Source organism: Vicia villosa, linkage group LG5 (assembly GCF_029867415.1).
Source record: "Vicia villosa cultivar HV-30 ecotype Madison, WI linkage group LG5, Vvil1.0, whole genome shotgun sequence".
NCBI classification, from domain to species: domain Eukaryota; kingdom Viridiplantae; phylum Streptophyta; class Magnoliopsida; order Fabales; family Fabaceae; genus Vicia; species Vicia villosa.
The window spans coordinates 36085293-36098970 of NC_081184.1; the positions used below are offsets into that span (position 1 = coordinate 36085293).

Here is a 13678-nt window from a genome sequence, read left to right on the forward strand (position 1 = left end):
TAGTCCAAAAGAGAGCCTTAGGTGTTTTTTAGATTTTTGTTATTTATTAGTGTTTTAGCATAAAAGTAAAGTATGGTCCAAGTGGACAAAGAGAAAATGGCGGAAACATAAACATATGTCCAAATGGACAAAGAGAAAATAGCGGAATGTAAATATGATGAAATGATAAAATAAAGCGATAAAGCGAGAAATATAAAGAGCGGTATAATAAAGTGCGAAAATTAAAGTCAATTGTTAGATGTTAAAGATAACCATCTTGAAACTTGTCAAGTATGTTATCAAAGTTAGTAATAAAGATCGATGGTGAGTGAAGGATGTACTCGGATTTAAATTCAATGAACATTTATCAGAAGCTTGATAAAATCATAGCGACTACACGATAAACCTTCATAAGTCTTAAATCAACCGCATACAATTCTCTTCTATGTTTGATCTTTTTGATTCGGGACACGAAATATTGCGCTATGTTAAGCAGATCGCCAAGTGATTTATGTAGAAATCACCCTACAACGAGGCCGGTCAAAACTTTATGTGCTAATGCATGCGAGAGGAATGATATGTAGATCATTCTCCGAAAGCAATACCGCACGAAAAGAAAAATGGTGAGTGATCTAGTCTTTACTAAGAATCCATAAGAATTCTCAAAGTATTAAGACTTTCAACGATCAAAATAAAGAGAAGTAAAAGATGGAACAACATTAAAAGCTCCTTTCATCCATAATTTCAATCACATAATTTTGTGGATTTGGATTCTCATCCTATCGACGCCCTAAGTCCATTGAAATTAGAGAGAAATTAGGCCTCTAGTTTGTGATTCAAAGAAAATATCAAAAGAATGGAGTAGAAGAAGAGTTAGAACGAAAAACAAGTTAAAAATAGCAAAAACAAGCATTCTGCCTCACTGGAAATCGATTTACCTCTGTAGGAAATCGATTTCCTGCCTGCAGAATTCAGATCTGGCGCAAAAAACAGAGTGGAAATCGATTTCCCTCTATAGGAAATCGATTTCCTGCGCATAGTTTTCAAAAAAACAGCATTATGAACTTTGGAACTTGATTTAGGCAAACATACAAACACCTTATGATCACATATCCATTGGAGCACGAATTTTCCATCAAATCACCATCAAATAGGACCAATATAGCATCAAAGATGCATTGAACACAAACAACAAAGAATCACATTATGGTAGATGGAAAAGGAGGATGAAAATTACCAATTCTTGAACAAAACTTAGATCCACTTCAATAATCACCAACACAAATCTTGATCTCTCAACAATTGAAGAAAAAAGAGTGAAATGGATGGTGGTTTAGCTCAAAGTTTGTGAGGTTCAAGGTGTGACTCACAAACTTTATGAAAGAATAAAGAGCTTTGGTGAATTTGGTAGGGATGAGGAGAGAAATTGCAAGGGGTTTTTTGGCTCTCAAAGCTTGAGAAATGAGAGAGTAGAGGTCTCTATTTATAGAATTGGAGCAAGAGTAGTGGCAAATTGGTCTTTTTGTGTTTGGTAATTAATTTGTGGTTAATTGGTAATTAAAGTGGGATTTAAATGGTAAAATGATATTTAAGTGGGTTTAATGAAGGAGTTAATTTTGATGAGGTGGAAAATTGGTAAAATGATCAAATAAAAGGTGCCAAAATGATGTCAAGCTTCCCTCCTTATATTTTTTTGAATTTTGCGGACAGGAAATCGATTTCCCACAGGGGTAAATCGATTTCCACCTTCAAATTTTCAAAAATTGTTTTCTTGCACTGTTTTGACTTTTGCCCGATCTTTCACCTGTAAAATATAAACAAAAGAGACAAAACACATATTTTTGATTTTTGGATAGCACTAAACAAATAAAAATCTAAAAGTGCTTGATGATTCCCCTCAGAGATAATCACAGTATCAAAGACAAAGCCTCACAATGGTGCTTTTGATTGATGATTGAATGCAATTGATGTATGATCTTAGGGTCAAAAATTGGGGTATGACAGTATGCAAACACATATGGCTCCTTTTGTCATACATGCATTTGCGTTTAAGTTGAACCAACCCAAACTGTCTCGATACAAGATTGGGTTGATAACAGAGAAGGCAACAATGGCTCTTTGGGGACCGTAGTCGATGATACAATAGTTTAGGCGTAAAAAAAGCTTCCCAAATAACCATAGATTCAGCTTGTTGATCTGGAGAGGGTGCAGGAAATTTTCGCGTAAATGTTAGGAGTGAATTAGTAGTGTTTTCATGTTTTAAATTAACTACCTTTTGAGCTAAAGTTGAGTATATCTTAGGAGTTTTGAGGATTTTACGGTTAGAATTGAACTCTAGAGGTTCGACACTAATTGTAGAACAACTTGCGTCACTTTGGGTGTTATTTGTGCAGATATTGAAGTTGAGAAATAAAGACGAAGAAACACGCAGGCGTAGAGCTTCTGGAGAGGAGGAATCACAAAGAAGGAAGGTGAAACAAAGGCCGAGCCGCACCAAAAAGGGGCGAGACGCGCCTTAACCCTCTGACTTGGGTTCGCGCCGCGCGAATACGTGCCGAGGCGCGGTGGCTGCGTTACAAGGATGAATTATTATAAATAGAAGCCCTAATTATCATAAGGGGGATCTTTGGTGAGCGAAATTCAGAGAGCAATCCTAATCCAGAGCAGCAAACAACATCCGACGGAGAATTCAACATCAATTGAAGACATTCCCTTGATGAAGATGAATCCAGCCATGAAACTTTGTGTGTTCTTCATATCTATGGAGAGCTAAATCTCATTGTGTTGAGTTTAAGGTAGTAGTTAACCTATGAAGATGCAATTACTTTGATTAATTCCTGTGAACAATTGTTTAAGCTTTATTATCAATGAAAAACCTTGCTTTTATTTTATATCATTGTTGAACTATCAATCGAGAGATAGGGTTTATACTTTTGCCCTAGGTTTTTACATTGACTTGTTGATTAATACTCAGAGATGAGATTTTGAAGAAGTTTTCATAAATCATCGCGGTTAATTCCCTTTATCTTTATAGTTATTCTGAGATATCGAATATCATACCGATAGAGGTGGTTCTAGATTGATTATTAGACATAATATCAGTTTTGAGGATGAATGAAGATAATAACTTAGATAATGTTCACATGTGGATTAATTGATTATTGCATATGAATAGGTTGATGAACCCTAAAACTCAACATATTCATTCACCATTGATATTCATCTTTAAGCTTTTTATCATTCAATCATTATTTTGTTATTTGCAAGTAGAGATTAAAACAATCAACATCAATATTTTTCACTACTCATTATAAATTAACTATAGAACGGCAGTAATATTAACTCAGTCTCTGTGGATACGATATTAGAAAATATTTACCCAAAATACTTTCAACAAATTGGCGCCGTTGTCGGGGACTGTTTCAATATTGCACGCATTGCAATAGTTTTTCTTATTTTGAGTTTACTTTCATTAATCTCGTTGTTTCACGTGTTTGTTAGTTTTTGCAGATTTAGTGTATGCGCAGCAAAGTTTCCAGCGATCAACTTCTTTTTGATCCCGAGATCAAAAGGACCGCTAGGAGATTGAACAGCATAACACGAAAAAGAGCAAGCATAGCAAAGGCAAGAGACAATGCAACTGCGACTTCGTCACAATCTTTTGAAACTATTGACGAGTCGTCTGACGGACTTTACTTTTACGAACTATTTGGAGAAGAGCAAGAAGCCATCATACAACACACTGTTGTGAACATGGCCGCCACAGCTCCTTGTGCAAATAGTCCTCGTCTCAATCCTCAATTCGCAAGGACTGCCCCCAATGAGCGGACATCTGAATTGAAGACCGGTATTCTAAAGCTCATCTGTGCAAGTCCTTTCGCCGGATTGGACCATGAAGACCCATACACTCATCTGACTCGATTCTATGAGTTAGCAGGTACTACAGGTGTAGCCCAAGCGGAGGAAGAAACATTGTTCAAAAGGTTGTTCCCATATTCTTTGCTATCAAAGGCTAAAGATTGGTATCTAGATCAACCTGAAACAGTTATGACTGATTGGAATACTCTGGAAGAAAAATTCTTGGAACGGTTTTACTCTCAAAACTGATTCTTTGATGCTAAAACAGCAATTGCGGTATTCTCTCAAGGTAGTAATGAATCACTGAATGAAGCTTGGGAAAGATACAAAGCTATGCTGAGAAAATGCAAGGGACACGGATTTGCAGAAGTTGATCAAATTCACATGTTCCGCAACGGTCTTACACCTACAAATAAGACACTCTTGGACGCCACAGCTGGTGTCTCACTAATGTCCAAAACAACTGCTGAAGCAATTCAGATAATTGAGAGAATGGCTTTGAATGACCGACCAGGTAATCATGACCGAACTGTCAGAGATAAGAAACCGGGCCGATTGGAGCTAACTAATAGTGATGCCCTGCTTGCTCAGAACAAATTGCTAACTTCACAAGTGGAGCTTTTGACACAACAAATGTCCAAACTTCCACAACAAATCAAAGAGCTTAATGGAGTTTCAAATTCATACCAAGTTGCTAAGTGTGAGTTATGCAAGGGAGATCATCAAACCGGATTTTGTCCACCAGTCTTGGCAGAAGAAGTGAATTATATGAACAACAACCAAGGACATAGGCAAAATCAATACCCAAACCCTCCGCCGTATCAACAGAATTATCCTCCAAGGAATAACAACCAAGGGTATCAACAAAGACCTAACAATCAAGGGTATCAACAACAAACTTTTCAACCTTACACTCAGCCTCCGCCGCAACATCAAGGAGGACAATCTAAGTTGGAAGAGACTATGACGCAGTTCATGCAAATGTCAATGACAAACCAGAAAAGCCAGGAAGCCGCAATTAAAAATCTGGAAACTCAAGTGGGCCAACTGGCTAAACAAATTGCAGCTAATTAGTCGAATGCGACATTCTCCGCCAACACTCAAGAGAATCCTAAAGAGCAGTGCAAAGCAGTTGTAACTAGAATTGGTCAGAAAGATGGTGAGGGGGAAGTTGAAATCAATGATGCCGAGAAGGAGGATAATAATCGTGCTGCGGAAGATGAGGAGAATGAAATCATAGTGAGTGATATGAATAAAGATGCTGAAAAAAATAAGGGGTCGCGGCGCGCTAATACACAGTCGCGGCGCGCTAAGGATAAAACAGCTAGCAGTATGATCCCCAGCCAACATCTCCCATATGCACATGCACCATCAAAGAAAGATCATGCTAGACAGTATGCAAGTTTTATGGAAATCTTCAAGCAATTACAAATTAACATTCCATTCTCCGAAGCCATTGCCCAAATGCCAAAGTATGCAAAATTCATGAAGGATATCTTGACAAAGAAGTAGAGACCAGAAGAGGAAGAAGTTGTTGTACTCGATGCCCAATGAAGCGCTATAGTGTCCCGTCTCCCTCAAAAAGCAAGAGATCTGGGACGAGTTACTCTACTGGTCACCATTGGAAATCAGCACATTGGGAAAGGATTGATAGATCTAGGATCAATCATCAATCTAATTCCTCTATCAATAGTAAAAAGATTGGGAAATATCGAGATGAAGTCAACCAGAATGACCTTACAACTTGCAGATAAGTCCACCACTCTTCCCTGCGGTGTTGCACAAGATATGCTAGTAAAGGTAGACAAATTCCTATTTCCGGTAGACTTTGTTGTGATTGATATGGAAGAGGATAAAGAGTCACCAATTATTCTGGGAAGGCCATTCATGAAAACAGTTTGGATGATGATAGATATCGATGATAGTATTATGAAGCTAAGATTCCAAGATGAAGAGGTATGCTTTAATCTCTTCGACGCCATGAAACAACCTAAGGATAAAAGCGATTGTTTCCGCCTAGATGTCACTGAAGAAGTAGCCACAGAGGTAGCCAGTGAGATCCATCTTTCTAATCCGTTAGAAAGATCCCTTGTTAATTCTTTTAATGTTCTGACTCAAGAGGAAGAAAAGGAAATCGAAGGATTTGTAAAAGAACTATAGAAGGGAGGAAACATGAACGATAAGGATGAGAAAGTGGAAACATTGGACCCACCAAAAGAAGTGAAGGAAACAAAGACGGAACTAAAACTACTACCGGCTCTTCTGAAATATGTCTTTTTAGATAAGGAGGGAAAGAAACCAGTAGTTATTAGTTCAAAGCTAACTACGCAAGAAGAAGAAAGACTACTTCAAATCCTACAAAAGAATAAAGCTGCAATCGGATGGGTCTTGGCCGATTTAAAAGGTATAAGTCCAGCATATTGTATGCACAAAATCATGTTGGAAGAAGAATTCAAACTGGTAGCTCAACCGCAACGAAGGTTAAATCCAACTATGAAAGAAGTAGTAAGAAAAGATGTAGTCAAACTATTGGAAGCAGGAATGATTTATCCAAGTTCAGATAGCGCATGGGTGAGTCCAGTACAAGTAGTGCCAAAGAAAGGAGGAATGACAGTCATCAGTAATGAGAAGAATGAACTAATACCAATAAGAACTGTCACTGGTTGGAGAATGTGCATTGACTATCGTAGACTCAACAAAGCCACGAGAAAAGATCACTTTCCTTTTCCCTTCATGGATCAAATGCTTGAAAGATTATCCAGACAAAACTATTACTATTTCTTAGATGGATACTCCGGATACAATCATATTGTAGTCAATCCAGAAGACCATGAGAAGACACCTTTCACATGTCCCTTTGGAATTTTCGCATATAGAAGAATGCCATTTGGATTATGTAATGCCCCAGCCACCTTTCAACGGTGTATGCAAGCAATCTTCTCCGACCTCATTGAAAAGAGCATTGAAGTATTCATGGATGATTTTTCGGTGTTCGGAAAATCCTTTGACATTTGTCTAGCTAATCTAGACGAGGCACTAGGAAGATGTATTGAGACCAACCTAATTCTAAATTGGGAGAAATGCCATTCATGGTAACTGAAGGTATTGTACTAGGACATAAGGTATCTTCAAGAGGGCTTGAAGTGGACAAAGCCAAGGTGGAGTTAATCTCAAAAATTCCACCTCGAGTAAACATAAAAGGGGTAAGAAGCTTTTTGGGTCATGCGGGATTCTATCGAAGGTTCGTAAAAGATTTCTCGAAGATTGCCAAACCATTGAGTAACTTACTCAACAAAGGTACGTATTTTACTTTCGATGAATCATGTGTCCAAGCTTTTAATGAGTTAAAAGAAAGGCTAGTTACCGCACTTGTGATCGTAGCACCTGATTGGACAAAACATTTTGAACTTATGTGTGATGCTAGCGATTATGCCATAGGCGCGGTACTAGGCCAAAGAAAGGAAGAAGTATTTCACGTTATACACTATGCAAGCAAAGTTTTAAACGACGCTCAAGTCAATTATGCCACTACAGAAAAAGAGTTGCTAGCCATAGTGTATGCCCTTGAAAAATTCAGATCCTATCTCATTGGAACAAAGGTGGTGATTTACACGGACCATGCGGCCATTAAATATCTGCTAACTAAACCGGATTCGAAACAAAGGCTCATTCGATGGGTTCTTCTTTTACAAGAATTTGACTTAGAAATCCGCGATAAAAAAGGTTCAGAAAATGTGGTAGCAGATCATTTATCCCGTCTGGTCAATGTAAATGTCACTACCCAAGAAGCGGAAATAAATGACGAATTCCCAGATGAACAACTTTTTCAACTCCATGTAAGACCGTGGTTGACCGATCTTGCAAATCATAAAGCAACCGGTATGGTACCAGAGGACTTTGATTGGCATCAAAAGAAAAAAGTTGTTATCTGATGCTAAATACTATGTGTGGAACGACCCATATTTGTTCAAGATAGGTAAGGATGGCATACTCAGAAGGTGTGTGAATGAAGAGGAAGCCCAACAAATCCTTTGGCATTGCCACAACTCTCCGAGTGGTGGGCATTTTAATGGATGGAGAACAGCAACAAAAGTTCTCCAATCCAGTTTTTTCTGGCCAACTATTTTCAAAGATGCACACCACCATGCGATAAATTGTGATAAATGCCAAAGAGTTGGAGGGATAAGTAAAAGAGATGAGATGTCACATCAAACCATGATCGAAGTTGAAGTTTTTGATTGTTGGGGGATCGATTTCATGGGACCTTTTCTTCCCTCATTTACTAATGAATATATTCTAGTTGTTGTGGATTATGTTTCCAAGTGGGTTGAAGCTATCGCTACTCCAAAAGCGGATGCCAAAACGGTATTTAAATTTTTAAACCGTAACATCTTCACCCGGTTTGGCATGCCACGAGTAATTATTAGCGATGGTGGATCCCATTTTGTTAATGAACAGGTTGCTAAAGTGTTGGAAAAGTGCGGCGTCAATCATAAGATTGCCTCACCTTATCACCCTCAGACCAACAGGCAGGCAGAAATCTCTAACAGAGCAATAAAGAATATCCTAGAGAAGACAGTCTCGATATCCAGGAAAGATTGGTCCGCAAGGATTGATGATGCTCTTTGGGCATACCAGACTGCATACAAAGCCCCCACTGGTGCATCGCCTTTTCAAATGATTTATGGTAAGGCATGTCACTTACACGTAGAGATAGAGCATAAAGCCTTGTGGGCTCTACATTTCCTTAATAGAGATGACAGCCTAGCATTTAAGAAAAGGAAAGAACAACTCCATGAGCTAGAAGAGTTCAGGTACTTAGCATATGAGTCCAACAAAATGTACAAGGAAAATATGAAAAGATACCTTGACAAGAAACTTAAAAAGAAAGAGTTTAAGGTTGGAGATCTTGTGCTTCTGTTCTATTCAAGGCTAAGATTATTTCCCGGTAAATTGAAATCTAAGTGGTCAGGACCATTCATGGTCAAAGAAGTCAAACCATATGGTGCTATTGTCGTTGAGGATAGCAAAACCAAAGAGAGTTGGACGGTCAATGGAGAAAGACTGAAAGTTTACCTTGGGGGAGAATTTGGTAGGGAAGTGTGTATTATTGCACTTCTGAGTACTTAAGGAAGCTGATCGTCTAGCTCAAAACGACGTTAAACAAAGCGCTTGTTGGGAGGCAACCCAACGCAGTAAGTTTTTATTGTTTTCTCGTTTTTAATTTTAGTTTTATGTATCATCAGACCGGTGTAATTGAGCAGGAACAGAAACCTAAACAAAATGCAGCACCGCACCGTGAGACCTCATACCGAGGCGCGACACGTTGACATAAGCTTTCGCGTGTCGCGAAAGATTTGCGCGCGCCGCGGTGATGCGAAAGCAGATTTTTTCCTCTAACCTGCCCTCAGTTGCCTTGCGTACTGTGGTTAGCCGGAGCCCAACCCTCTTCTTTTGGGGGGGTGCAGGTGCTCGACAAGATGAGTTCCTGAAGCGACCAGAGGAGGATAGTGAGCTGTTATGTTTATGATAACTGTCGTGATGATTTTTTATTTTTTTATGTCATTCTGTTTTTATTTTATGTCATTGTTGCTTTTTAATTTTTTGTTAGTTGTCCTCAGTTTAGAAAGAGTAGTTCCACAGCAAAATGAAAAGCCCAAGCAAGACAATGATAGTACCAACAAGGGAGCAACATGCATGAAAGTGGTAGTGAGTGGAAATTTTTCAAAAATTAATTTTTCCCTTTCTTTTTCAATAAAAATGACAAGGCAAGTATGAATTTTCGAACTCTGACTCTTAGTGTGTGCATGAAACGTAGGTTGTTAGTAAATACTAATATTAGTTCTTTGTGGTACACAATTTTTTGTTGGATCGGCTTAGCCTTAACCCTTGTGAGGAAAGCTTTCCATTGTTTACTATATGCAGGAGACCATCAATTACTTTGACTTGTTTGTATTGTGCTAAACTGTTTGTCGCATCGTTTTATGGAAATCCGTGAAAAGGACTTAGGCACTTATTTGAATCTGAGAGTTTCTTTGAGCCTATTCCATCTTAAAACTTATGTTTTCTGTGAGGGTGTGATCCTTTGCTAACCATTCTTTGAGCCTGAGGTCAGGATAAATTTCATAATATGCACCAAGAAAAACATCTGGTGAGGTGTTGATCTCAATGAAAAGTTTTATTTTGGACCATCAACCATAAAATTTGGTGATGTGTTTTCTCTTTTACCTTTATAGAAAGTAGGGGAGCATTCATAGAATCTAAATACAGGTTGATCTCCAAGTTGGGGAGATTCATAAGCAAAAGAAAAGTAAGTACAGGTGGTGATGTGCAAAGAACAAAAGAATTTCGTAGCTTGACAAAAAGAAAACAAAGGAAAAACAACATGTGAACTTGGACAGTTGTTGAAAATAAAAGAAACATCGAGCTACAAATGAAAAGATGAACGGGTGAAAAAGCTAATGGTATAGAGAAAAAGGAATGAGTTATGTGATTCAGATGCTTCCCTAGAATAGGAACAACCCTTGAACATCTTCTTTTCTTTGAATCTAAACCACATTACAACCCTATAAAGACCTTTCGATTCTCAGATTCCACAGGACTTGATGATAACAATATGGTGAACTTATGATATGGATATTTGTTGATTTAATTGTTTGGATGAGTGTTTAACCCCTCTGTTATTCATCGTACTTTTTTATGAGTGATTAGTGCTGATTCAACTGCGGTTCTGTAGTGTTTTGAACTTCTGGAGGTAATTTCCTTTCAAAATCTGTTTCATGTGCATGTTCTGAGTTTGCAGGGAGATGAAGAGTATCTGAGTTAGTCACTGAATTGAACCATTTGAAAAACTTTTTGAAAAACTTGTTGCATGATTGTTGGTACATTTTGTTGTTTTTATTGAGGTGAGTAATTTTGTTTAGGGACAAACAAAACTCTAAGTTGGGAAGAGTTTGTTAGGAGTGAATTAGTAGTGTTTTCATATTTTAAATTAACTACCTTTTGAGCTAAAGTTGAGTATATCTTAGGAGTTTTGAGGATTTTACTGTTAAAATTGAACTCTAGAGGTTTGACACTAATTGTAGAACAACTTGCGTCACTTTGGGTGTTATTTGTGCAGACATTGAAGTTGAGAAGTAAAGACGAAGAAACACGCAGGCGTAGAGCTTCTGGAGAGGAGGAATCACAAAGAAGGAAGGTGAAACAAAGGCCGAGCCGCGCCAATAAGGGGCGAGACGCGCCTTAACCCTCTGACTTGGGTTCGCACCACGCCAATACGTGCCGAGGCGCGGTGGCTGCGTTACAAGGATGAATTATTATAAATAGAAGCCTTAATTCTCATAAGGGGGAGATCTTTGGTGAGCGAAATTCAGAGCGGAATCCTAATCCAGAGCAGCAAACAACATCCGACGGAGAATTCAACATCAATTGAAGACATTCCCTTGATAAAGATGAATCCAGCCATGAAACTTTGTGTGTTCTTCATATCTATGGAGAGCTAAATCCCATTGTGTTGAGTTTAAGGTAGTAGTTAACCTATGAAGATGCAATTACTTTGATTAATTCCTGTGAACAATTGTTTAAGCTTTATTATCAATGAAAAACCTTGCTTTTATTTTATATCATTGTTGAACTATCAATCGAGAGATAGGGTTTATACTTTTGCCCTAGGTTTTTACATTGACTTGTTGATTAATACTCAGAGATGAGATTTTGAAGAAGTTTTCATAAATCATCACGGTTAATTCCCTTTATCTTTATAGTTATTCTGAGAGATCAAATATCATACCGGTAGAGATGGTTCTAGATTGATTATTAGACATAATATCAGTTTTGAGGATGAATGAAGATAATAACTTAGATAATGTTCACATGTGGATTAATTGATTATTGCATATGAATAGGTTGATGAACCCTATAACTCAACATATTCATTCACCATTGTTATTCATCTTTAAGCTTTTTATCATTCAATCATTATTCTGTTATTTGCAAGTAGAGATTAAAACAATCAGCATCAATATTTTTCACTACTCATTATAAATTAACTATAGAACGTCAGTAATATTAACTCAGTCTCTGTGGATACGATATTAGAAAATATTTACCCAAAATACTTTCAACAGTAAACCATTCGGGACCCACTTCTCTATTCACGAACGGAGCCATAGAAGGACTGAAGTGATAACGTTTAGTAAACATCACGATGTATGCTCGAAAAGCTTTATGCAGTTTCCCTCCTTCTTCTAAAGGGGTGAGGTGGGCAAGTCTAGTTCCTTCAACTGTTCAGTTCCGAATAGCTGTGTCTTTCTCATCGACAACACCTTTACTTGGAAGGAAAGCTTCAAAGGTGGCATTAAGCTATAACTGCAGTAGCCAAAAGGGTCCAGCGAAAAGAAGAGAAGATCCAGTTTTGTAGTGTTTGATGAAGTCTGTTGATTCGCCAATGCTTTCATAAAGGTACCCTAGAATTAGCGGGCTTAAGTTCAGCTTTTTCCAGCATTGATTTGGGTAGCTATACAGAGATACCTCTTGGCCACTTGAAGAGATCTAGAACAGAAAACACATCTCGAAAGCCAAAGTGCCAGAAATGCAATATGCTCTTTGTCTGATACCTCGTAAGTCGTTTTGTCATGGTGTTTCATGATGAATGGAGTGAAAGTGGCTTTAATTTCATTAAATCATATGGTATCGATATCCATGTAGTTGGGATCAAAGATTTCCCCTGTTGGTCGAAGCCCTGTGATAACGGCTATATCGAAAAGAGTTGGGGTAATCATCCCACAAGGAAGATGGAAAGTACTGTGGGAAGCATCCCGGAAATATATAGATGCTACTAACATGGTTTGGTTATATTCTAAGCCTGTCGTTGATAATTTGATCAAATCGTAAATCCCTAATTCTTTCCAGAAGGGAGCCTTTTTGGATTCAACCTTAGCCAATCGGGCGTAATAAAGCTCGGGATCCTTTGCTAAAAGGACCGCTCTAAAAACTGAGAGAAAATTAGTCATGTAAACTAACCTAATTTTTCCTGGAACTACAGCGGCTTCAGTCGAAGCGCCTTCCACACTGGTGGATTCAGCTAAGAGTGGTTTACCCCCTTTGTCTATCTTCTTCTTACTTACTAAGGGTCTAGTCTTGTAATAAACAGGGAAGAATTTGTCTTGAAGAGGATTGTTATCACCAGGTAAAGGACCCATAAAAGCATGAGTCTTTTCAGAAAGAAGGAAAGGGATGATTACCTGGGAAGCATAAATAGCACGAGATTCTTCTAGGTTTGGCTCTGGAATGTATTGCTGATTCGCTACTTGTGTGGGGCGTTGAAGTTTTTGGACAGGTTGAAGAGCATCTGTAGTTTCCGTTGATGGGTTTTGGACGATGGAAGACGCCATGAGTGAGTTGCTTCAAGAAATAAAGTTGAGATCTAAAAAAGGATTTTTTGCGTTCAGGAAGATGAAAGAACGATGATGTGTGAAGAAGAGAGAATCCTGAATGATAAAACCCTGGTATTTAAGGGTTTAGTGAAAACTTTTCAAATCTCTATTTTGTTTTGAATAAAGTTCAATAAGACACGCGTCGGCAGCTGATTCACTCGTCTGGCAGTCGAACAGTTATTATCCTTACTCTTAGTATCTAGGAGCAATGATTATGAGTAATGCTAAGACGTGGGAACGCACGTCTTGAAGAGACGTTGTTGAAAATGACAAGACATCTTTGAAAGAAAAGTCATAAATGATTGTGACGTTAGTCAGAGTCTTGGAACTCAAAGAAGTACGAGGAAATCGAAATCTCATTACGGCAAGAAATGCCTATTTCTCTTACTTTTCCGTAACAGGCATTT

The 13678-nt window shown here is 38.2% G+C and overlaps 1 protein-coding gene across 1 annotated transcript; it reads left to right on the forward strand.

Annotated features, from left to right (window-relative positions):
- The first annotated feature begins 6009 nt into the window (after positions 1 to 6009).
- On the forward strand, positions 6010 to 8967 carry LOC131604512 (uncharacterized). Its single transcript, XM_058876947.1, has 4 exons — positions 6010 to 6883; positions 6940 to 7574; positions 7810 to 8202; positions 8296 to 8967. The coding sequence occupies exons 1-4, from the start codon at positions 6010 to 6012 to the stop codon at positions 8965 to 8967; spliced, it is 2574 nt and encodes an 857-aa protein (XP_058732930.1).
- The last annotated feature ends 4711 nt before the right edge of the window (positions 8968 to 13678 follow it).

What these genes read in the sequence shown, in the direction of transcription:
- LOC131604512 (XM_058876947.1), top strand. Translation starts at nt 6,010, where the DNA reads ATGAACGATAAGGATGAGAAAGTGGAAACATTGGACCCACCAAAAGAA. An exon ending in AGACGAGGCACTAGGAAGAT is followed by an intron (nt 6,884 to 6,939) that starts GTATTGAGACCA and finishes TGGTAACTGAAG; the next exon opens with GTATTGTACTAGGACATAAG. An exon ending in CAAAAGCGGATGCCAAAACG is followed by an intron (nt 8,203 to 8,295) that starts GTATTTAAATTT and finishes GTTAATGAACAG; the next exon opens with GTTGCTAAAGTGTTGGAAAA.